Raw genomic sequence first — 25059 nt, forward strand, 5'->3', positions numbered from 1 at the left:
AATGATGGAATTTTCATTTCACATGAAAGCTATGCAAAGGAGATACTGAAGAAGTTCAAGATGGAGAACTGTAAGCCAATAAGCACACCGGCAGAATACGGGATCAAGATGACCAAACATGAAGAAGGCGAAAGTGTAGATCCAACATTCTTCAAAAGTTTGGTAGGAAGTCTACGCTATCTAACTTGCACGAGACCCGATATTCTTCACGCAGTTGGATTGGTTAGTCGCTACATGGAATCTCCAACAACCCCCATTTTAAAGCCGCAAAGAGAATTCTTCGCTATTGAAAGGTACAATTGACTTTGGCTTGTTCTATTCAGTTTCTAATGATTACAAGCTTGTTGGATATAGCGACAGTGATTGGGGTGGAGACATAGATAATCGAAGGAGCACTACTGGATTCGTATTTTTCATGGGAGATATTGCGTTCACATGGATGTCAAAGAAACAACCGATTGTCACATTGTCTACTTGTGAAGCGGAATATGTTGCTGCTACCTCATGTGTTTGTCATGCAATTTGGCTTAGAAATCTATTGAAGGAGATTGGTTTGATACAAGAAGAGCCTACCAAGGTTTGTGTCGACAACAAGTCAGCCATTGCCTTAGCGAAGAATCCAGTATTCCATGATCGAAGCAAGCACATTGATATTCGCTATCACTATATAAGGGAATGTGTTGCAAGAAAAGATGTGGAAGTTGAATACGTGAAGTCAAAAGATCAAGTTGCTGATATTTTTACCAAGCCACTGACCAGCGAAGACTTCTTAAGATTAAGGAACCTACTAGGGGTCACGAGATCAAGTTTAAGGGGGGGTGTTGGATCATAAACTTGATCCATTATGGGAGCCTAAACCCAAACCCAAACTAAATTGATGTCATTACTTACATCATTTAATTAAAGATGTCATTGCTTACATCATTTAAGTAATGATGTCATTGCTTACATCAATTTAGTTATGTGAGAGTTAGATATTTGTTGAATTTGTAATGGTTTAAATTAGTTTATTTATGTGGTGTAAGATTGTTCTTGAGTAGTATAAATACCCCTTCCCATTTTAGTTTTAAGCATCAAGAAAAATTAAGAGCTTCTAAGTGAGTGAAAAAGCAAAGTCTTATAAGAGTGAGTTGTAGTTCTTGTTTTTGAGTGAGAGTGCTCTTGTAATATTTGTTTGAGTTTAAATAAAAGTTGTTTGTGTGAGTGTTTTATTTTCAACATGATACAATCTTCTGGAAAGGCAACATGCGGTGCCGTCATACAAGACGAGAGAGGAAACTGGAAAACGGGATTTGCCAGGATTATATGCATCTGCTCCATCTTACAGGCAGAATTATGGGGAATTTGGGATGGTCGTCAGCGCGCTTGGGAAACAGGAGAACGACGAGTAATCCTTGAGACAGACAACAGAAATGCAGTTCAACTCCTCAAAGATGATAATTTGAACGGAGAATAACGACGATTGATTTTAATTATTCGATCTCAATTCTCATATAAGTGGAACATCAGACTGGAATATATACCGAGAGAAGCAAACCGTATAGCAGATTCCCTTGCCAAATATGCACATACACTTTCTATCGAACTGCATGAGCTAAGTCAGCCCCCGGTGGACGCAAAGCTGATGGTAGAAGAAGAAGCTTTGATACCGAGTCTTAGGTAGTCTTTAGTTAGTATCTTGAGATAAAATTACAAAGAATCAAATTAAATCTAGCCATGAATAATTTTTATTTCAATTTTCAATGAAATAGTTAAAATCCTAAGCTCGTGTGTTAGCCAATTTTAAAATTGTATTTAAATTTTCATTAAATTTTAAATTGTGAACTTTCAAATTCAAATCCTAGGATAAAGCTAAAAAGAACTATGAGAAAAATATATTTGATAAATAATTTTAGAGTAAACTATGCATTTAGTACCTAAACTATCAGTCTTTATCCGTTTTAATACCTAAACTTTCAACTTTTTTCAAAACCACAGCTAACAGTTATTTGTTGTTTCACTTCAGTACCTCAAAAAAACTTAACGCGTTTAGTAATTAAATTATCAGTTTTTGTCCATTTTAATACATAAAATTCCATTTCCCCCCCAAAAATTAACGTTAAATTTTGAACATGGGGTACTAAAATGAAATAAAAATCAAACTTTATGTATGATTTTGAAAAAATTAAAAGTTTAAGTGTTAAAACGAGTCAAATTTGATAGTTTAGGTACTAAACGAGTAATTTAACCATAATTTTATTTTAAATAATAGACATTTAGCATAATAGAATGAGAAATTAAATTCTTTAAATAAGGTCAAGAATTTTAATCTTAACGTTTGTAAATAAAATAAATTAGGTTGTGAGGGTTTGCTCTTGCAATGACCTCTACAAAACCTAATATCCATAATAGGCAATCAATAAGTTAAATACCAACTAAAAAATTATTTTAATTTTTAATAAAATAATTAAGTTAAAACCCAAGCTCATAAATTAATCAACTTGATAAAAAAATTATTGCTTTGATTTTGTATATAGTTTTTAAAGTGATCATGAACTGTTCGTAAAAATGACAAAAATAAATAATCCTACTACGTGTAAATTATATCAAAGTAATTATTTTCTTCTTGTCTTTACTTGGTTCAAAACAATGTGCTTAGTCGGTAAAAGTTATATATAAAATGAAGAAAAAAATTGAGTTAAAACATAAATATGCAGAAGATTATATTTTAGGAGAGAAATTCATTTAATCACTTAATTAAATCTTGAAGTTAAAAATGTAGATTTTAGGATTTGAATTTGGATCTTGAAATTTTAATTTATTGCTATAACTTATATATATATATATATATGATATTTGAGTTAATATGACAGGAAAAAAAAGTTCAATGGGTTAAATTAAATAAAATGAAAGTTTAAGATCTAAAATAACTAAACTGATAAAATTGAGGGGCCAAAAAGCTAATTCTGTGAAATAAATATTAATCCTAACGGTCAAGCAGTCAAGTGACGGGTTCCCACAGATTCAAAGGTAGAGAGTTGAGTTGTCAAAACTCAAACATGAATGGTGATCAACAAAAATAGACTAAACTTTAATTACTGAGAATCTGGCGTTAGCTCATTCGAGTTTCAGGATTCTCTCTCTCTCTCTCTTTTCATGTCAAAGTCTAAAAGAATTAATGCTTATTATGTATTCTTGTTTGTCTTTTAGGCCAATACTGGATTCTGAGTTTGATAATTTCCCTGTATAATTCCCCAGTTTCAACAAGGAAAAACAAAAACAAATGGCTTCATTATCTTCTCTTGAACTGAACCTGAGTCTTAAACCATCTTATGTGCCTAAAACCATAGCAAATCTGCTCAAAGATCTCTCCAACGTCCAGAACGCAGTAGATAAGTTAGTAGTTTTGAATGATTATATCACTGATCTTGAAGGAGAATTGAGCGGCATCTCCGCCTTCAAACGTCAACTTCCTCACTGCATGCTGCTTTTAATGGAGGGTGAGAAAGAAATCTTTTTTTAAAGTTTTGATTTCATTTTTTTTCTCCGGATTTTTCCAGAAATGTTATGATTGATTTTTAGTTTTTTTCCCTTTTTGTTGAAGCACTTGGGAGTTTGAAAGAGGAGTTTATGAAGATCAACAGCGGGATGGGACCTGAAAATGAAGGGCCGTTAATGGAGTTCTTGGCGATGAAGAAGAAATCTTATGAAGGAAAACAAGTAGACGTGTCTTCTCAGGATAATCAAAACTGTGATTTCATAGGAAAGGGTTTGATGAGTTCATCTCCTCACCTCCTATGGAACACTAAGCAGCACAAAGCATTCCAAGACTTTATTCGGGTAGTAATTGCCCCCATACATTACTTAAATCATTTCAGATTTTAATTGTTCTTTTTAATCTGTTTTTTTAAATGAAACCATGAGTTGAAGAAGACGATATAGATAATAACCATGAGTTGAAGAAGACGTGTTTTCTATGCCTCATTCTTTTAATATAACCTTTTAAAGATAACCCTATTTGTACAGAGCAACCAATATAAATCTGGCATTCATGTATGAGAATCTTTTTATAAAAAAAATGTTTAATTAATCGTGTGTAGGCTTCTTATGAGAACCCCAATCCTTTCGAGCCAAGCAGCAGCAGATTTGCAAGTGTTAATGGAACCACAAACGTCAACGGCGCGGGTGGCTTGAACCCGAGGACTGGTGATGGAACCCTAAGTTATAACCCAAAGCCACCGGCTCAACCTAACGGGAAGAACAACAGGCGATCTTGGTCGCACCAGCTTCATGCAAGGTTTCTGGAGGCTTTGCGTATCATTGGAGGCGTTGATGGTACGTACAACTGAAATTCATCAGTCTCTAATTTTATGGACATTAATATTTACTTTTTATTACCAAATTAGTATGTAAATTTAAGAAATCGTCAACTATTAATTTGTTTGATATTGCTATTGTTATAACTTATAAAATATGAATTTAAATATATTAAAGTACATACTATATTTCTTAATTTATGAATAAATTCCCTTTTTGGACAGTGGCGACTCCTAAGCAGATCAGAGAGGTCATGCAAGTTGAGGGCCTCACCAATGATCAAGTAAAGAGCCACCTTCAGGTTGGTTAATTTCTGATCCTAATTCTTAATATATATACAATAAATAATTGGAGGTGAATTGATAAAAATATTATATATAAATTTAATATTCATAATTCATATGTTTAATTTTAAAGTAATAGTTTTTAATTATTTTATTTAAAAATTATATAAAAGTATGAAGAATAAAAATAATTTTATAATAACATTGATGATCATTATAAAAGCAATGTTTTTTTCCTTCTTTTTTTAATATATTTATAAGCAATGTTTAGATGAACAAAAGAACAACATAACGGGGTTGTTGATTTATGTGTTTTGGTTTCAGAAATATCGACTTCACTGCCGGAGGGTGCCGGAAAATAAGGCACAAGGGTCGGGCAATTACCAAGATCCATGGGCACCCCCAAATATATTACGGCGACCCTTTAAGCAGGAAGGATCGTTCAGCCTCGGCTGCAGAAAATCTTAAAAAGAGAGAATCTTAGTATGCTTTTTGTTAATTAATATTTTGGAGAAGTGAAAAAACTTTATGTGCGTTAAGGATACTTGAAAATGCTTATCAAACAATGTGATGTGAACTTTTTTGCAGTTTTTGTTAAGGGTTGCTGACAATAAGCTTAATAGCATGCCCACAATTATAACTGAAATCCTGGTTCTGAATGTTGCAGGATTGAATTTATTGTAGTACAATAATTATATGTGACGGGGATTGTTATTGGGAATTGGCGTTGAAGGGCAAATTACATAAATATGTAAGTAATTCTTGGATATGAGAAATACTTTTGGAGGATTATACATGGCGGAATACTAGTATTGGGTCAAGGAGAATATTTCGCTGGGGGGACTCCAGGGAAGGGAGGTATAGGAGGGAGTGGTGGGAGTGGTGGGAGAGGAACTGGGAAGTCTGGGGACGGTGATGATGGTGGTGATGGTGGAGTTAGTACTGGAATTGGCGGCAAAGATGGTGTTAGCGGTGCTGGAGGAGGCTCAAGTGGGTTTGGAATCTCCGGAGCTGGCGGCGGCAGAAGTGGGTTTGGAGGAAGAACGGGCGGCAGAAAGGGGGTTGGAGGAAGGACGGGCGGCGGAAGAAAGGGGGTTGGAGGAAGGACGGGCGGCGGAAGAAAGGGGGTTGGAGGAAGAAAGGGGGTTGGGGGAAGAACGGGCGGCGAAGAAGGGGTTGGGGAAGAACGGGCGGCGGCAGAACGGGGTTCGGAGGAAGAAAGGGGTTGGAGGAAGAACGGCGGCAGAACAGGGTTCGGAGGAAAAAGGGGTTGGAGGAAGAACGGGCGGCGGCAGAAAGGGGGGAGAACGGGGTTCGGAGGAAGAATGGGCGGCGGCAGAACGGGGTTCGGAGGAAGAAAAGGGGTTGGAGGAAGAACGGGCGGCGGAAGAAGCTGGTCCGGATGAAGCGATGATTGAGGCTTGCTTTTGAGTTGTTTGAGGTTATCAACACTGGGTTTCTGGTTACACAAGAAGGGTTGTTTGAACGGCTTGAAGGAGAAAAACCCAGCTGAGAAAACATGGGTCCCTTGCTTCCTCGACCTGAGATGGAGTGAAGACGAAGTTGCAGACGAAGCCACCGCACAATACGGTTCACTGCTTTTAACCAGTTTCACCTCACACCCTTCTATTTTCTCCACATGTTTGCGCACAGAAAACGGCAAACGAACTCTGAACTCTCCACGCTTATTAGTTTTCACTCGTTGCCCAAAGCTCCGCCTTGAACTCTTCCCATCTCTACATTCCACTGCAACAGTTGCGCCTGCAGACAAAACGAAACACTCGTATAAATCAAGAAGAAACTTTGTGAGACTCAAATGTAATGATTAAATTTAAGACCTGAAATGAAATGGGTGACACTTGGAAGAGCCTGGTGGAAACAAGTGTCACAGTACACAGTTCCAGCGACAACTGCAGATTCATGTCTACCCTCAGAGAAACCATCAAAGAAGAAGAAACAGAACAACAATGTGAAGAGAAACCCAGACATTTTTTCAACTCTGTTATTCCTTCCTTCCAGCTGGAAAACCTTTTGTTTATAGAAACTGTGTTCGATATTTTGTAGGTTTTTTCAGGCTGTCCAACTTAAAAGCGGTTCTTTATGTGATTCATGCAAAACACCAACCAACTGCGTTAAGTTAGGTTTATTTCTCACAATCAAAACAGCTCAAAAGGGGGAGAGGTAATATGTATAAATGAATTGAATGATTTTGTTCCTCTGTAGGCAATGGTGACAGCTTCCTTTTCGCCTTTGGTTTTGCGTTTATAGGCCGAGGTCCCCATGCAGGTTCACGAGAGCGTTTCGAGTAGCCACAATATAAGTCCGCGTGTCACCTCTAAGCCTTTGGCGTCGACTTGAAAACGACGCTGTCGGAACACAGCCGATCACTCTACGCTGTAGGGCGGTAGTAGCTCGGTGATCTTGAGGTGCAAAGAAGAGAGAAATGGCCGTCAAAACGGTTAAATATTAAGGCCTTGTTTAGTAGTTGAAAGAAAATCAAGTCCGGTAAAATATATTCTTCCTTTTATTTGTTTGATGAAATGAAAGAAAAATGACTTTTCAAGTTTGGGTTTCTCGATTAAAATCTTTTGTTTTTTTTGGGGGGGGGGGGTTCACGGGTGTGAAGAAAGTTCGAGTGCTTTCGAAAAATGTTCGTTTTTGTCCCGTTGGATTGTCTATTAGTGGGATAAGAAGAGAGAACATGTGTTCCTCATTCTCTCATAGTTGTCGACATTGTATTTGTCACCATTACAATTGTGGTAAAAAGAAGAATTCGGCGAAATCCACTTCGTCTTTGTTGATGGCCACTACAAATGCTCCGATATTTACATAAAAAAATTACTTACTATTTACATAAAATTATTATATCAACCATTGTAAACGTAAAGTCGTTGTCAAATATGAAAAGAACGTATCTAAAATATTAATGCATGGCCTACAATATTAATACGTACGAGATTATGGACAAATACGATGAGCGATATCGTTAAACACGCGATTTCCAACATCGGTACCGACGTTTATCAATTTTTCTATATTATCATTTTGTCTTAAAAGTCTCAATCTTAGCTCCGTCATCAGATACTGCCGACTGGCGGTGGAGATATAAATGCTACCCCAACTTTTCTACTGGCACGGTGAGATTGAAAACAAAGTGTAATATCATATAATCGGACAAGATCAACCAATGGCGGTGGGATTGGAAAGTGCTATCGGTGGCGGGAGTTATGTGGTGCTGATTGGCCAAATAGTTGGGGCCATAGCGATGGTGTCGATGGTGGTCGCTGCCTGTGTCCAGAAAAAAGAACCTGAGATCAAGCTCTCCTTCAATCTCTGTGGTGGTGGCGACGGTGGTAGTGACGACGACAGTGACGACGTTGCTGGCTGCCTCGGTGTCTAGCTAACATCGTATCTGCGCATTAGTTATGTGGTTTATATTGTGTGTACTCTGAATAAATTCACTACCTCAACTTGGTCATTAAAGTTGATAGTTATTTTCAGTCAGAAAGTTAGAAGTTCGTTGAATTTATACATGCTTTCTAAAAAGTGAAATGCAACATTGGTTTAGGGTAAATCAAACTATTAGTTTGATCCGTTTTAATATTTAAACTTTTATTATTTTTTAAAATCATATTTAATGTTTAGTTTTTGTTTCATTATAGTACCCGTTTTAAAAAAAATTAAAAGTTAGATACTAAAATTAATCAAAATTGATAATTTAGGTACTAAAGGCGTTAAATTTTTAACGACGAATACTAAAATGAAACAAAAATTAAAAATTAGGTATAATTTTTTAAAAAAATAAAAGTTTAAGTTTTAAAATAGACCAAACCTAATAATTTAAGTACCAAACACATAATTTACCATAAAGTAAATTATCTTATTAATTATTAAATTATAATCCGATATGAATTTAATATGCGATACATATCCTCATTCTTCTCTCAGTTTTATTTTTTTTAAACAAATTACACCATAAAATTTTCAAAACAAATCAAATCAAGATAAATTATAAATTATAAAATTCACGTAATATCAAACTCTCTATTTTAATACAAGAGATTCCGTATCCACCCCAGATCTCAATTTTATTTCTTTATCACACACGTCACTATAAAATTTTTAAATTTGATCAAAATAAAATTTAAATTACAAAATCTTAACAAATAACAACAATAATAACTCAAACATGTCATGCGTAAATATTGTAGACACTCATTTTCATTTAAAATTGGGCTTTTTTATTATTTATTTATTTTATTATAAGTATATATATATATAGTAATATAGTATAATTTTTGAAAATGTTTTTGAAAAATATAATATATAGTTTTCAAAAAACGATTTCCGAAAATATTTATATTATATAGTTTTTTAAAATGTTCTTGAAAGCTTATATACAATATATAAGTTTTAAAGCATTTTGAAAGTTATATAATATATAGTTTTGATCATTTTGAAAATATAATGTATAGTTTTAAAAAAATATTTTTGGAAAATTTATATAATATATAGTTTAAAAAAACATTTTGGAAAACTTATATAATATTTTTAAAAACTCATTTTTGAAAACTATCTTACCTCCCCCTTACCCCATACATATGGGAAAAAGGGACAGTCATTTTATATATTATATAGTCTATATTATATATTATTATTATTTTTTATTATTATTTCATTTCATTTTATTCATTTTAATTTATTTCGTTTTTTGTTTCAGGTCCAATGTTTAGGTCCAAAATGGAGTCAACATGTCAGTTCAAATGATTGGGCCAGAACCAGTCCAGTACAAGTGTGGGTTTGCAAAACCCTAACATACTCAAGCATCAGCGCCGCAAGGCATGGAGACAGTCAGTCAACGGCGTCGCACAACCAAACAGTCAGGGGCGAAACGGTCGGCCGAAGATCCCGGGACTGACCCATCCTGGGAAACCGGCCACAACAACAATGACCCCCTTTTTGGGACTCACAACGGCCGGTGGGTATTATAAAATCCCAACGACACAACACGGCATGGGGAGAGGACGGAACGCCAAACCAGTCGAGAGGACTTACAGAGAGAAACCATCAACCACGATCTACACAGGAAACAACCACCAAAGCCTCAAAAAGGCACAACCACAACATCATCGAGAGGTAAAACCACCACGACAGTACCATCAACGGTACCAAGATCGACCAACACAGATCAAAAACCAGAGAACATAACCAAGAGCCAAAACACCATCATCAAACCGAATCATCGAAACCACAAAACCATCATAATACCCACTGTCGAACCCAAAAGCCAGGCAAATCAACGAAGCACAAAGACTAAACGACGAGAACAGAAGCGGAAAGGTCGCCGGAAAGGTAAAAGGCCGAGACTTTTGGTTTAGATCTACTCCGATCGATGGGGTTTTTGGGGATTTTAGGCTTGGATTCGTGTTTACGGGGTTAAAGGGAACATTTTGCGACGGCCGGGGCGACGGACGACGGTTCAACCCCCGAAGTAGTTTTGATCATCTCCTCCGGTGAGGAGATGTAGAGAGAGACGAGAGAGAAGTCCTCTGTGGAGAGAGAGAGGAAAATCATAAATGAGAGATATGAAGGGGAAAAGAGTGTTTTCGGGTATTTATATACCAGGGGTCTATGTGCAATTAGGGGATTTTTTTTATTCTCTTTGCAGTCCCTGGTAGTTTAAATCGCATTACAATCTGGTCATCACTTGTAATTTTGTCTCTGGATTCTCAATTCATTCAAATTGGTCACATTTTACACTTTTTATATTTTGTGAATTAACCCCCTAATTTTGTTTATTTTTTATTACAATTCACTTTTAAAATTCATTTCAGTCCACAAGTTTCAAGCTCATTCAATTTGATCCTTTTTTTGGTTTTTCATTATTTTTTATTTTATTTCGTATTATTTTATTTTTATTCAATTTGATCCTTTTTTTTATTTATCCTTTGTTTTCATTTATTTTATTTTTGCTCTTATATTTGTTTAACTCATTTTTTTGTTCTCTTTAATCTTTATTTATTTATTTATTCTCTTTCTTTGACTTTTTATTTATATTTATATATTTATTTATTTAACATTTATTTATTGTTATTGTTTTTATTTTATTTTTTTTACTAACATTTTTGACTTTGTAGAGAAATTTTCAACCGATCAAAGGTAAGTAATTTGAATCGAATATTTTAAATTTAAATTTAAATTTAAATTTTCAATTTTAACAATTAAAGACAACCGGTAAATTAATTGGTACCGAAAGGGCGGTTCAAGGGTGCTAATCCTTCCTTGACCGTAACCTACTCCCGAACCCGACACGTTTCTGGTACAACGCAGATAAGGTAAGATGGTGTCCGACACACCTAAATTCGTTTTAAAATGGTCGGTGGCGACTCTAACCCATTTAATCCAAGTCGAAGCCCAATTTCGGGGAGCACCGAAAGACGGTTCCGACAAATATAACCAAATTTTATAAGAATAATGCAAAAATAACTAAAATATAACAATGTAATATAAAGAAAATATAAAAGTATAAATACTTAAGAATGTAAGTAATGTATTTATACGAGTCTTGGGTGAGTAAAATCGATAAATGAGCTTTAACGTGAAATATAATATTATATCTTTTTTATTTGAGTTAATTGTCTAGAAGGTTCTTAAACTATAATTATATTTTAAACTAATACTTAAACTTTAAAATATTCTATTTTAGTCCTCTAGTTATCAATATCATTCAAATCAAGTCTTCTCTGTCATCTCCCATTACTTTTTCCTTTGTGAAAAATGTTTTAAAAAGAAAGAAAGAAAAAAGATCAAATATACGGATGTACAGTGTACAAGCAAAATTTTATTGTCAACTTTAAGATTATTGTTGTATATTTGTGAATATATTTCCATCGTATTGGTCCTATACAGTTCGTATGATTCATCTTGCATGGAATTCTGAAATATAAAACTCCAATCACATTATGCACATTAAGATTCTCATTAAATGATAAATCAAATTAACTTACAACGTAAATAAAGGGAAACAGGGTAGTGAGCTGCTGCTCTACATGAAAACTAGTGAGCTTCAAATATGGTAGTCTGATATGGAGCAGAAAGTGAAGGACTGATATTTGGTTGATTAAGCTGCGTTTCATGTCAATAAATATATCAGTATTAGTTATCTAATTCCTTTCTGGAATAGGTGGAAAAGGGGGCAGTGGAAGGGATGGGAGAGGGGGGAGTGGAGGTAATGGAGGCAGATTTGGAAGCAACGGAGGAGGCTGTGGTGGTGCAAGTGGAGGTGGAAATACGGGATAGTTCGGCTGCCCAAATTCCATGGTGCTTTTGGTGTTGGATTCCTTGGAATCTGCAGCACTTGGTTTCTTGTTGCAAAGATTTGGTTGTTCCAGTGGCTTGAAACTGAGAAACCCGGCTGAGAAAGTCTGGGTTCCTTGGTTTGTTGACTTGAGATTGAGTGACGATGAAGTTGCAGATGGGGCAGCTGCACAGTATGGCTCACTGCTTCTCACAAGTTTCACCGAACATCTCTTGATTTTCTTCACACGTTTGGGAACCGAGAATGGCAAACGAAACTTGAATTCTCCATGCTCATTGGTCTTCGTTTCTTGTCGAAAACTCGGCATCAAATCCCCATCCTTGCATTCAACTGCAACTGATGCACCTGCACAAACAAAATCCCAGAAAAACAGAACACGTGAGTAATAAATATCAGCCTAAACAGATCAAAATGCAAGTCCTGGAAGGAAAATCACAAGTAGTAAAACAGCTGACCAGAAATGAAGTTATGGGCCCTTGAGAAATCTTCGTGGGAACAAATATCACAGTAAACATTTCCAGAAACAACAGCAGAATGTAGCTGAAGGCCATAGCTAGCCTCTGATAGATTATTGGTTGTTAAACTAAGAAACAATATCAAGGAAAACCAAGTCATTTTCATATTTCAAATACCTCTTTTTCTTTGTTCTGATTTAGTTCCCTTGGATCAACTTTTATAGTGTAACTTATCATCCTTCTTTACATCATTCATGCAAAAACCAGTGAACTGTAAAGTGCAGACTATCAAAAGGAATGCATGATTTGGAATTGGCGGTTCGAAGGTAGTAAATATTTTATGGTGGGGAATCACAGTTTTAATTATGGAATTGGTTCCTTTGAATTTGATGTTATAAATTCAACAATATTGGATGGTTGGAGTGGTTCCTGCTTTGATCACGAGCTGCACACAGCAGCCATAGATTTCCTGTGCCAACGCCATGAGAAATACGAGGAATTATTCATGGAAATGCAGCTATTTTTTGCTCTGTTCATGTTCATCACATTTCAACCTACTTTTTGCTAAAAGGGGACAAGTCCAATATTGATAATTTCTTAATATTCGAATTATTATACCCAAATAACCAATTTAAATAATAATATTAATCAAATATTTGAATAAATTATATGATAAATATAGCAATTTCGTGTTACAAAATTAGACATCTAAATAATCCCAACCAAAATCAAAATAAATCTAAATATCGAATATGCCAACAAGGATTATGAATCATTGCTGAAAAGCAAAGATATATTCAAAGCAGATTCCGTATCACAAATTGGCGAAACTCTCTTTACAGCACAAGCTCGAGTTTTTACAGCGTTTTCTTCTGGGAAATTCAAGCCATACTACTACTACTACGTACGCGTACAGAGGGGTTTAGGGCAAAAAGTGAGTGTTCCCCAACAATCGAACAAAGCTTCACAAAACTTCCTTGTCATAAAATGCAAGAAGTTGCTTTACATGAGAATGCCAAGCTCCAACGTTTTGTCTATCAACTGTAACCCAATCAACAACGGTTGATGCCGGTTGCTCCCACCACTCGTCCAGCTGCGCCACAATGTTAAGTCCCGAGGAGTTATATGATGAAGGCAAAAATATGGTATTCTTGGCAATAAAATGTTGATGTTTCCATATAAACTTATCCTCCTATGTGTCTGACACGAGATATGTTCAATTATTTTATTTTTCCAACTTTTTTACAGTATTAATATTCAAATAGGTTGCATGTGAAACTGAAGAAAACAGTAGAATACACATGCACATAGCAAGAGATGCAATGATATGGCCGGCAAAATGATAATGCCGTTACTTACCAAACCCCTCACGTATTTGCCGTCCTCCAAGCACTTCTGAGCATTCAAAACTGCAGATCTAAGTTCGGGTAGCCATTTCTCTGTGACAATCTTATCTTGCTCAGCAGCCAAATTCAAACAATAATTTGTTGTCCTGTATAACACACAATAAACAACAATAATAATAAGAAAATCGTATAAGACTCCATATATGCCTACGAAAGGATAGCCAAATCGATTTCAGACGAAGCACTGTCTACTTATACAAAGAGAGGAGAGAGATAAACAGATGACTTCTATATAATTGTAACTTCCAGAAAGACGTAAGACAGTAATTCATTACCTTGCATATTCTTGTTGAACACGGTAAGCATGGTTCAATAGTGAATGACCACTTTCAACAAGATCTTGTCGAATATGGACCAAATTTATAGCCTTTGCCAATTCCTCCAAGACACTAGCCTCAGAACCACGAAGCTTCAAACAGGACTCTAGAGACTCTAACACTGATGCCAAACCAGCATCAGAACCGTCTAAACCTAATCATACAATGTCATTAGATAGAAAACAATTATAACTGAAAGAAAGAAAAAAAGACATTTTTTTATAAGGGAGGACTCATTAAAAAACCCCTTCATAACCGTCAAAATACAAGAGTATCTCGAGGGACATTGGAAGGAGGAAAAGAGTACCTCAAAATTTTATTACCAATCAACAATTCCGCAAAGTACAACAAGTCCTACAAAAACATAACAACCTTAACAAGAAAACTACCTCCAAATAAACCAGAAAACAGAACACAACCTTAACCAATTCCTAACTTAGCTAATTCATCTGCCTCACAGTTCGCACATCTCTGGATATGCCTTACAATGACATTCCTATCTACTACAATAGACACAATTTCCTTCACCAACGAATTAAACAAAGCAGAACATGAACCCGGATTTCTAACCCAGTCTAAGGCTTAGGTACAATCACTCTCCAAAATAAGACATTTAAATGGGCTTTAAGATCATTCAAATCCTCAACCAAGCAAATAAATCAAACTTCTGAGTATCAGAAGGTGATGTGAAAGGAGAAATCTTCGGATAATAAAACAAATAAATTCTTTTTCTTTTGGTACAAACCAAAAATGAAGTTAGTTAACAATTTATTCAACCTCCACTGACAATCAAACATCCCCCATCAGTGTAACGCATCAATTCAAAATCACAACCAGTGCTGCTATGAATCTAGTCAGCTTCATTGGAGAATAAAACTAACCAGCAGGGTATTGAAGAGCAGCGGAAACACGGCATATGGATGGAATTGCTGATGGATCCCTGGAACCAGCCCTTGCAGTCAACAAGGCAGCATTCTTCTCTGCAGCAGCCATAGCTTCAGGTCCTGTAGATCCATTAGCACCCATGGACTCTAGAAGAGCCTGAAGTTGAAGAAATGAAAAAAAAAAAATAGAGGCATGTAAATGGAATTCACAATTTATTAAAATAAGATGAAGAATCCGATTTCATTTAAACTAAATTTGTACCAGAGCAAACATAAAACAGAAATATGGAATGAATACACATAAAGGACTTCCATTTGAGTTAAGAAAACACGCAAAAAATTTAAGGGATGCAGGAATAATAATAACATGATGCAAGCAAAGAAGAGTCTGAAGTTTAACGTCAAGCCTGCAAAGAAATCCTCTAGGAGCTCGAAATATTACTCTGACGCTTTATTTTTCTTTGAGTAACCAAGTCAAAACACTTTTTTGGATATAAGTATGAAGATAGGACCCTCCAAATTCTTGGAAAAAATTTGACAAACTCATATCGAGCACATGTATCTGACACTCAACACCCGAGTTGGAGTAACATAAGCTCAAAGAATTTTATTTTAAAAAATTCACATCTAAAGAACATATATTGTTGAAAAGGATAAACAATTCATGATAATTCAGTTGATTAGATTGAACCATTTTGATAATTTTCTAACTTCTGTGTTTATCTTTGTACTTATCAAGTACTTATCTTATACTCCTGGCCTATCTAAAATAGTTATCATGTATTTATCTCCAAGTTTTAATCCATCTAAAAGTTGTACACCTTAACACTTTGTACCTATACATACCAAATGAATACAGCATGACTGTGAGTGTTTGATTTGTAAGATTAGCTATCTTACCAAATCTTTAAGATATATAGCTGCATAAAATGGTAGGGTTTAAAAACTAAGAGCCCCCTTAACTCAAAACATACAAAAGTTCTAAGAAAAAACAGATCAAATAGGATAATATCTACATAGTTAAAATCCAATGAGACAACTGCCCACTAGTTTATGTCAAGTTACATGCAATTGATCAAGAAAAATAAGATTAGGTCAAATAATAATGATAGGTGATAACTGATAACTTAGAATATTTTTTCCAGCACCAGAACCACCTATCGAGACTATGGTCTCATTAAGAATGGGAACCCAATCTGTCATGCCATATTGCATCCAAGATAAAATAAGCAAACTATTCAGGGGAAAAAGACTACTTACTGTATAACTCACTAATTTATTTTTATTGAGTTTATAATTGAAAGAACATAAGTGCACTGTCCTACAAACCTGTGGGGTTGATGGAAGCATGTAGAGGCTATTATCAGGACTTCTATAAAATGCAGAAACTTCTTTAACAATATTATCTTTTGCACTATTTGAAATGTCTGCAACAACATTGCAAACTGGAATAATGGTGCTGGAAGCATACTCCGTCGCAGCCAATGGCTGTTGGTTCCAGAATGCAGCTGCATCCTTTAAAACAAAAGAAATAAGAATGAATCCTGTTAGATATTTGAGTAGGAACTTCACGTATGCTAAAAGTCAAGACTGAACTCTTTAAAGTGACAAATCATCTATAACAAGAAAACAAACAAAATAAGTCGACTATTTATATACATTGTTATAAAACATTAATGATATTTGCTTACGCTGTTGTTACCAACTATATCATCTAATTGGAGATATACATGATTATTACAACACTATTAGTCTATTACAGCACTTATCATCCTAGGTATCCAGTATAACATCCAAGTCCTTTTTTGAACTCTGTGTCTTCTTGAAAAGCTGGATACAAATAAGCAATAACAAGATATATTCTCCAATATTTTGGAACACAAGCAAATGAAACAAGATATATGTATAGAGAATCATCGTTGGACAAAAGAAGAAAAGATTACTGTAATTAAAAGATACATAAAGAGAACATGGGTATCTATATCTTTTCTTAAAAATAACAGAAGTAACCCAAGATAACATGGATAGAGGAAAGAAAGAATGTTATTAACCTATAATTGAAAAGGTTCAACCACATTACAAAGCGTAAGTTACTAAAAGTAATAATTGGTATCTAACAGCATCATAGATGCACCACCACCATATTCCTACTGCTGATTTTTACAATGAAAATGAAGAACGGAATACCTTACCATATTAGCCTTCAAAAGAGCAGTATATATGGTTTCAAGTTCAGATCTACGAGAGTCAAACTCTTCAATCTTCTTCCACTTCTTTCTTAATGAATCTTCAGCTTCTTTCCTCTCTGCACACAATTTATCCAACCGCTGTATTTCAGACATTAATGTATTTAAGCTTGCCTTTAACCCAGCGGCCTCCCTCTCCTTGGCCCAAAACTCTAACTGAAAGAGAAAATTAAACATACAATGCAGCATGGGTAAATAAACATCAAGATGAAAAAGAGCAAATATAAACATCTGATCACCTATGCTTTCTTGGAAAATCTAGTAACTCATAACCATAGGAATTACCTCAAATTGTCTAAGACTGCCAACATTTTGTGTAGCAGCTCCAACAAGAGTGCGTGAAGGAACAGAAGAACTACCTCCTTGAAGACGTTGTATAAGCGTTTGACACAATTCCCTAGCTTCTGCAGCTTTGTTGAGAGCATCTTCAGTAGCTAAAAATTGTTGAACATGTGCTTTCTGCAAACAAACATGTATTGATAAATCAAACTACAAAAGGATGACTTAGGATAATCAACATAAGGACAACATTGGGGCTAACAAAGTTAAGCAAAGACAACTAGCCAACCAGTATTCATTCATCTTAAATGAAAATGCCTCTAGTTTCATAATCCCCTTAACAACAGCATTAATAGATGCAGGAGGTACTAGGAGATAGAAGTAAAAGAGTAAATTTGCATAAGTTGAACTCTCAAAAGGAAAGTGAGACCTGTCTTTCAAGAAGTTGATCATCCATTCCTATCTTCCCATTACCATGAAGTTGATAGTTTAAGGGTGAGCTCACATTTTGAGAGGAAACATCCATGACTTTGTTGTTCTCATATTTGTACCTGATAAAAATATAACTTTTATTCAATACAAGGTGCATTCAAACCAAACAAGCAATCAAGAAATTTAAGATATTTGCATGAACGAAAAATCCTTTTAATGCGGATAAAACTTTCAACAACATATTCCAGACACAATGCACCCACATTCTCAAATGTCTAACAATAAAGAAACTAGAAGCAAAAGATGCTAAGTAATAGAAGCTTTTCGATAGAGAAGATATAGTTTGCAACCAAAATAAAACCCAAGCATGTCATTCACCAAAGAAGAGAGAGCTATAACAATGTAACCATAAAAGTTATCCTAATTGCAGCATTATGATAAAAGTTGTTGATTTATGTACTGCGTAAAGTATGATAGGATCAAACAAAAGGAATAACTAGACAAATGGCAGTATTTTCTGTGCAACTCTAAATCAAATGGTTGCTAAGAAACATATTGCAGATGTAAGATTCTAAACAACAGTACACAGACAAAAATAGTTAATTATTTGTGACCATACAGCTAGACAAGTAGAAGGAAAGCCAAAGGAAGTTTATCTGAAACTCTATAACCACCAACAAGAAAAATACGAAAGAAAAAGTCTACCTTAAGGTTTCAGCATCAGCTCTAACATCAACTTTCTCTATTTCTCTAGAAATCAGGGTTTTAAGCCTTGAAGTGTATGTGGTAATTGCCTGAAGTAATTGAGGAGGGTTTTTGAGGCAATTTACAATAACAATTCTAACTTCATCAGGTATCTCGCCATCGAAATCAAATCCTAATTTAGTAGCTTCTGATTGAGGACTCAGATGTATCCCATTTCCTTCATAAGCTGGAAAAGAATTTCTCACTTTTTCAACCATGCATTCTGCAAGAGTTTCACATGCCCTGCGAATATTTCTTTCCCGAGTTGTTTCAATAAGAATGACATCATCTGCAGCTTTATTTCCTTTAACAGTTGAATATACAGCTTCCTTCTCACTGTTTCCACTGTAGTTGTCGACCACTTCAATAGAAGAATCAACACTTGACCTTTGAGCATCCCTAGCTTGATTTACATATTGATGAAGACGTTTGTGATACTCTGCAAATATTTTTGCAGCCTCATCGCATTGTTGATCATAAGCCTCCAACATCACTTGTTTATGCCTACAGTACAATAAGGCATGTAAAAACACAAGATATGTAAAAGCGATTTGACAAAAAACAAAATACACCTAGTAACTTCAACTTTCAACCATGCTAAGGTCATTCTTAGTTTTATCATATCCAATGCACGTCGAGTCCTCATTTATTCATTAAAGTACATAATCCTATTATCAACCACTGATTTATTGTAAAATAAGTGCTCATATGCAGCTTGACAATAAAGCATATGGTCACCCAAGTTCATAATAAACAGCATATTCATAAGATAAAAAACGAGAAACAAAGTGATCATCTTGATGGGAGAGCTAAAGGTCAAATCCAAGCAGCAAAGTTCCTTGGAAGAACAAATATAAAGAAAGTAACAGAGATATTTGACTTCAAAAGCCCTAAACCAAATAATACACAACAAACAAGCAAGATGGTCCATAATTCTGGAAACACAATGACACTAGTATTAAAGGCTTAGTTTCATCTTCTGCCTCCATAATGAAATTAAAATGCCACAAATTATAAGAAAGATCCTAATGAATAATGAAACTCAATGTCGTCAAATTGAATCGACAATTCAGTGGTGAGCAGTTAAAATTAATCTGGGCAGCGCTAAAACTGACATTTTTCAAATTTAAAATAAAGTGAAAAAAATCTTTAAAAATCAAGGAGGAAAACCTGTAATTGGCCCTTTCGTCGAGCATCCTCTTCCTTTCAGCTTCCTCTCTAGAAACCTCCAACATCCTAGCCTTCAAATCTTTCCTTTGTCTCCTCACAATATGTCTCAACCTCTCCACCTCCTTGGCAGAGGATTCCCGTTCCTTTATCGCTGCTTCCCTAATCTCCGCCGCACCTGAACCCTCCCCTCCACCACCACCAGCCACCTTCTCTTTCCTCCTCCCCCCTCCTCCTTTACTCCTCCCCTCATCTTTCCCCAAATTTCCACCACTCTCACCATTCCCCCCTCCTCCGTGCACGGTGATGTTCTTCCGGATATTTTGGACGGTTTTCTCGGATTTAACGCGAGTTAACAAGAAATGCCAAGGGGTAACATATTCCCTCTACAAATCTTACGGAGCGAATCGATTGAAGGTAAATTCGACTTGTTGGAAGAAGAATTGTAGGGTCCCAAGGGACGGTAACCCATTTCCTTTTGCAGCCATTCCAGTATAACTTCTGGCTGCACATTTGAGCTCTGCATTTTGGATTCAATTCCAAAAAAAGTGAAATTGTTGACTAAACTGACATCAGGGATCAACTGGGAACCTGAAATGAAGGGACTTCGATAGATCTGGTGATGAGAAAGCCAATTTGGCCGGCAAAGGGGGGAGATGAAGGCAAGGCTGTAATGTAAACAAAGCTGGTAGGATGACAGTATTGTAATTTAGTTACGCTTTTTTAACCCTTGTTTTTTTGGGACATCAAACTCGAAGGAGCAATTTAACAAACCAAAAAAGTCTTAAATAGAAGTCCCGCTCGCTCCATACGGCATCGTTTCTGCCATTTTCTTTTAGGGTAAAATATAGTAATGGTCACTGAACTTTTCTAAAGCTTTCATTTAGGTCACCCAACTTTAAAAAGTTACAATATAGTCCCCCAACATTTAGTCCGTTTGCAATATGGTCCCCCAACAGTTACATCGGGGACCATATTGCAAACGGACTAAATGTTATTGTGAGACTGTATTGTAAGTTTTAAAAGTTGGGGACCTAAATGAAAGCTTTAGAAAAGTTCAGTGATAATTACTATACTTTACCCTTATTTTTATAGTGATGGAAAATGTACTGATGAGTAGCCTATACCGTAGATGCGGATATCGTGGCAATAAGGATTAGGAAAAAGAATCGTGTAGCCTCTAATCATGGAATTACCTTTCCTCCCTACTCACTGTAATCTCAATCTTCTAACCAATGGATCTGCTTTCACCTCTTCTATTCAAACTGTTATTGCTTTCATGTTCATCAGGTAATTCATAATTTCTCCCCTCTTATTTATATGATACATGGCTACATTTAGGTGTTCTTTCGGATTTCAATAGTGCTTTTCGGCAGGGATACAACTCTATGAATGTGCAAGAACCTTCACCATAATAAACAACTGCAAGGAAACTATCTGGCCTGGGATTATCCCCGGTGAAAGCTTTAATGGTGGGGGTATTGAATTGAAACCACACCAATCTGTTGTCTTCAACGCCCCGGCTGGCTGGAGTGGTCGCATATGGGGTCGAAGCGGTTGCAAGTTCGACAGAAATGGAAATGGTCCATGCCAGACTGGGGACCGTGGCGAAACCCTTAAGTGCGGAGCTGCCGGCAACACTCGCTGAGTTTACGCTCGCTGCTCTTGATTTTTACGATGTCAGTCTCGTCGATGGATTTAATGTGCCCATATCTGTCACGCCGTTAAAAGGTAAGGGAAATTGCTCCACTGCTGGATGCAACTCCGACCTGAGGCGAAATTGCCGTTCCGAGCTCGCTGTCAAGGCCAACGGGAAGGTTATCGCTTGCCGAAGCGCATGCGATGTGTTCAACACAGATGAGTATTGTTGCAGAGGAACCCATGGAAACCCTTCCACTTGTCAACCTACGTATTATCCCAAGACGTTCAAGTCTGCATGCCCTACTTGTTATAGTTATGCATATGATGATCCCACCAGTATTTTCATCTGTTCTGGAGCAGATTATGTCATCACCTTCTGCTCAACTCGGTTCGTTATTTTCCCCGGAATTTATATCGAAACTTACCTATAATTTGGAGAATGAAGTCAATGAAATCATTATTCCTTTCAACAACCCTTTTTCAAAGTTATATTGACATAAACTTACGTGGTTGATTGATCAATTGTGAATTCAAGGCTTTGTTGTTGATGATTTTAGGAATCAAGCAGTATGCAGTTACCATGATCATAAGTTGATTTGCAAGAACAAAGCAAATGGTTTAAACCCATTGGTAGGAAGATGGTGGGGAGCTTTACTTCTACTGCTCTTCATCACTAATCTCTGGAGCATTCTATAAGGGGAACGAAGATCAATCTATGTTTTAGTTAGGACATTGTGTTTTTTTTTTTCCTTCTCCAACGTGGCAAAGGATGTATGATTTTATCCTGATATTTTTGCCATTTTAATATTCGAAAAGTGGTTGTAATTGTAACTATAACTCTTCTTTAATCCTCTTCAACTTAACCGAAATTGTTAATTTTGGCATATATAATTATTATTTGGGTAAAGTATAGTAATGGTCACTGAACTTTTCTAAAGTTTTCATTTAAGTGCCCCAACTTTTAAAACTTGCGATACAGTCCCCAAACATTTAGTCCGTTTGCAAATATGGTCCCCAACAGTTACGTCGGGGACCATATTGCAAATGGACTAAATGTTGGGGGATCATATTGCAAACGGACTAAATGTTGAGGGACTGTATTGCAAGTTTTAAAAGTTAGGAGACTTAAATGAAATATTTAGAAAAGTTTAGTGACCATTACTATACTTCACCCTTTCTTTTATTCAAATTATACAAATTTTAAAATTAAGTTTATTCGTTCATATAATGTATAAGACTTAAATATATATTGCCTACTTGAATGAAATACAATTAAAACTCTATGAATTAATAATGTCAGGACCGGATAAATTTATTAATTTAGAGAGTTATTAGTTTATTGATAAATTAATAATTATTAATTTAAAGAGTTTTTAAGTAATTATATTGTACAAACCAAACAAAGGCAAATTAGTCTATGCCTCTTAGAATTACGTTACAAAAGATGAGTTAAATTAATAATGAGCTCCAAATAGACTTGAACTTTAATGAAAACAGACAACTATTGAATCATATTTCAATAGAGTGTAATATATTTTTTTCAGTTTTTATGAATTATTAATTTATGATTTTCTTGAGACCGAAAATTATAAAAGGATATCACGAAAAATTATTATCTTATTATTTTATCGAGTTTTTCAATTTTTTACATTGGCCCAAGTCGGGACCGGACAAATTTATTATTTTAGAGAGTTTATTAATTTACCGATTATTAATTTAAAGAGTTTTTACTGTATACCTCTTCTCTTAAGTTAGTATTTTAAATAATTTGTCTTAAAATGATGTCTGAATTTTAATTTTATTTTACTGTTTTAGTATTTTATTAATAATTTTAATTTTGATGACATGATAACATAACATTGTATCATAATTAACTAATTGTATTGTTTTTTTTAAAGAATTCTTTAAAATTTATAAAAATAATATATATGTTTAAAGATTAATAAAATAATATTATTAATTTATCTTTAATGATTATTCTAATTTTTCCACTTATTTATTTTTATTTTAACCTTTAATATATTCTTTATTTTACTCAACATAAGGTCATCATATTCTAATATTGTATTATTGCCTAAGACCCCTTCAAAATTAATATTAATATAGGTTTGTATCTTTTAATTTTCCAATTAATTAGATTTTTTAACTCATTAGTTAAAAAGCATAAATTAACAAAAATTAATCTATATTTGACTTAAGTTTTAAAAGATTGACATAAATATCTTAAAGTTGAAGATTGGAATCTGGGATACATCATCTCCACCCAATTTGTATTAAACAAAAAAGATACAAATTAGATAAATAATCTTAATCTTTATTTATATATATATATATATATAATTGGAGTACTAGTCCAAATTATGTAATTTATAAGAAGAAAAGGATCAATTTTTAGTTCCTCTCTTTAAAAATCAGCTTATCAAATGCACTTCACATTTGTTTAGCTTTCTCTGTCGCTATCTCTTTCATATTTTTTCTTTTAGTTTTCCTTTTATATATATATATATATTTTTTTTCCAGATTTCCGGAGCTCTAGGTTCACTGTTCTTCTTCACTTCACACACACCAAATTAAATAAGTAAATATATATGTATATATAATAAATAAAATAAAAATTTTCACCTTATCACTCGGCTGAATTTCCATCCAGGTAGCTTTTTTTTCATCGGTGTAGGATGTTTAATCATGTCCACTTGGACTAATCTAAAATGGGAATTTTTCATTTTTTTTCCCACCTCGTGCATGTTTTGGACCAAATTCCGTGCTTTGATGTTGATTTTTTTCTGCTTTCGTTTTAGCCAAATTGGGTGTCCTTTATTTGATTGTTCCAAGCTTGTTTCTGTGTTATCTTTAGCTTTTTGGTGTTGATTTGATGAAAATTTAAACATTTGAATGGTTTAGTTATATGTTTCCTCTTCTGTTGATTTAAAGAGAAATAACTTCCATAAATAGCATTTAATTCCCAAATTGATCGCGACTGTTTTTTATATTTCTGCTTCTTAATATTGAAGAAACGAGCCCTTTTGTTCGTAATGAACAAAGCCTTAAAAGATGGTTATTGCTTTCTCAATAACAAAAAAAAAAGGAAAGTTTTTATTTTTATTTTTATAAATCATCAATTTTCATTACCCAAGTAATCAGTCTGTTACAAAAACAGAACCTGCTACAAATAGCAGTGCTCTGTTATAGAAGCATTCTACTTACAAGAAGAATTAAGAACAAGAAATATCCCAGTTCTTACAAAGGAAAAAATTAACAATATCATTTCTATTTGTTTTCCTACCCCTCAGTTGAAAGCAAACGACGTCCTTAATGGCAAGGAATAGCTCTTGAACTTTTCTGGAGCAGCCTTTGAAGATCCTCTTATTAGTGGCATTGCTGGTTCAGTTTGGTTTATGTTATCCACAAAATTCTCTCACATATGGTGACTCGTTAGGTTTTTGTTATCTACAATATTGGCATATTTATATTTATATTTTTTATTTTACAGCTGAAGAAAGATCTTTTTAGCTAAATTATACACAGGCATTCGACAACATATTGTCAATAGAAGAGAGGGGCCTCTGGTTGGTAGAGCGGCCCGAGACTTC

At 34.9% G+C, this 25059-nt stretch overlaps 2 protein-coding genes and 2 pseudogenes across 2 annotated transcripts; 1 reads left to right on the forward strand and 3 right to left on the reverse strand.

Moving 5' to 3' along the window:
* Positions 1 to 5278: 5278 nt before the first annotated feature.
* On the reverse strand, positions 5279 to 6710 carry LOC120153235 (vegetative cell wall protein gp1-like). Its single transcript, XM_039165228.1, has 2 exons — positions 6419 to 6710; positions 5279 to 6341 (listed from the first exon to the last, which is right to left on the reverse strand). Exons 1-2 carry the CDS (start codon positions 6567 to 6569, stop codon positions 5398 to 5400), a joined length of 1095 nt encoding a protein of 364 aa, XP_039021159.1. The 5' UTR covers positions 6570 to 6710; the 3' UTR covers positions 5279 to 5397.
* Positions 6711 to 11743: 5033 nt separating this feature from the next.
* LOC120153311 (RNA-binding protein 12-like) lies at positions 11744 to 12416 on the reverse strand. The gene has a single exon (XM_039165298.1). It carries the CDS (start codon positions 12203 to 12205, stop codon positions 11744 to 11746), a length of 462 nt encoding a protein of 153 aa, XP_039021229.1. The 5' UTR covers positions 12206 to 12416.
* Positions 12417 to 13165: 749 nt separating this feature from the next.
* LOC120153156 lies at positions 13166 to 20565 on the reverse strand (annotated as a pseudogene).
* A 449-nt stretch (positions 20566 to 21014) lies between these two features.
* LOC120153312 lies at positions 21015 to 22165 on the forward strand (annotated as a pseudogene).
* The last annotated feature ends 2894 nt before the right edge of the window (positions 22166 to 25059 follow it).

This window comes from Hibiscus syriacus, unplaced genomic scaffold, assembly GCF_006381635.1.
Source record: "Hibiscus syriacus cultivar Baekdansim isolate YM2019G1 unplaced genomic scaffold, ASM638163v2 tig00111099_pilon, whole genome shotgun sequence".
NCBI classification, from domain to species: domain Eukaryota; kingdom Viridiplantae; phylum Streptophyta; class Magnoliopsida; order Malvales; family Malvaceae; genus Hibiscus; species Hibiscus syriacus.

Bases quoted from the DNA above. Each gene is read 5' to 3' on its own strand.
- LOC120153311 (XM_039165298.1), bottom strand. From the start codon at position 12,205: ATGCCGAGTTTTCGACAAGAAACGAAGACCAATGAGCATGGAGAATTC.
- LOC120153235 (XM_039165228.1), bottom strand. From the start codon at position 6,569: ATGTCTGGGTTTCTCTTCACATTGTTGTTCTGTTTCTTCTTCTTTGAT. The intron at 6,342-6,418 runs GTCTTAAATTTA...TTTTGTCTGCAG, and splicing joins TGTCACCCATTTCATTTCAG to GCGCAACTGTTGCAGTGGAA.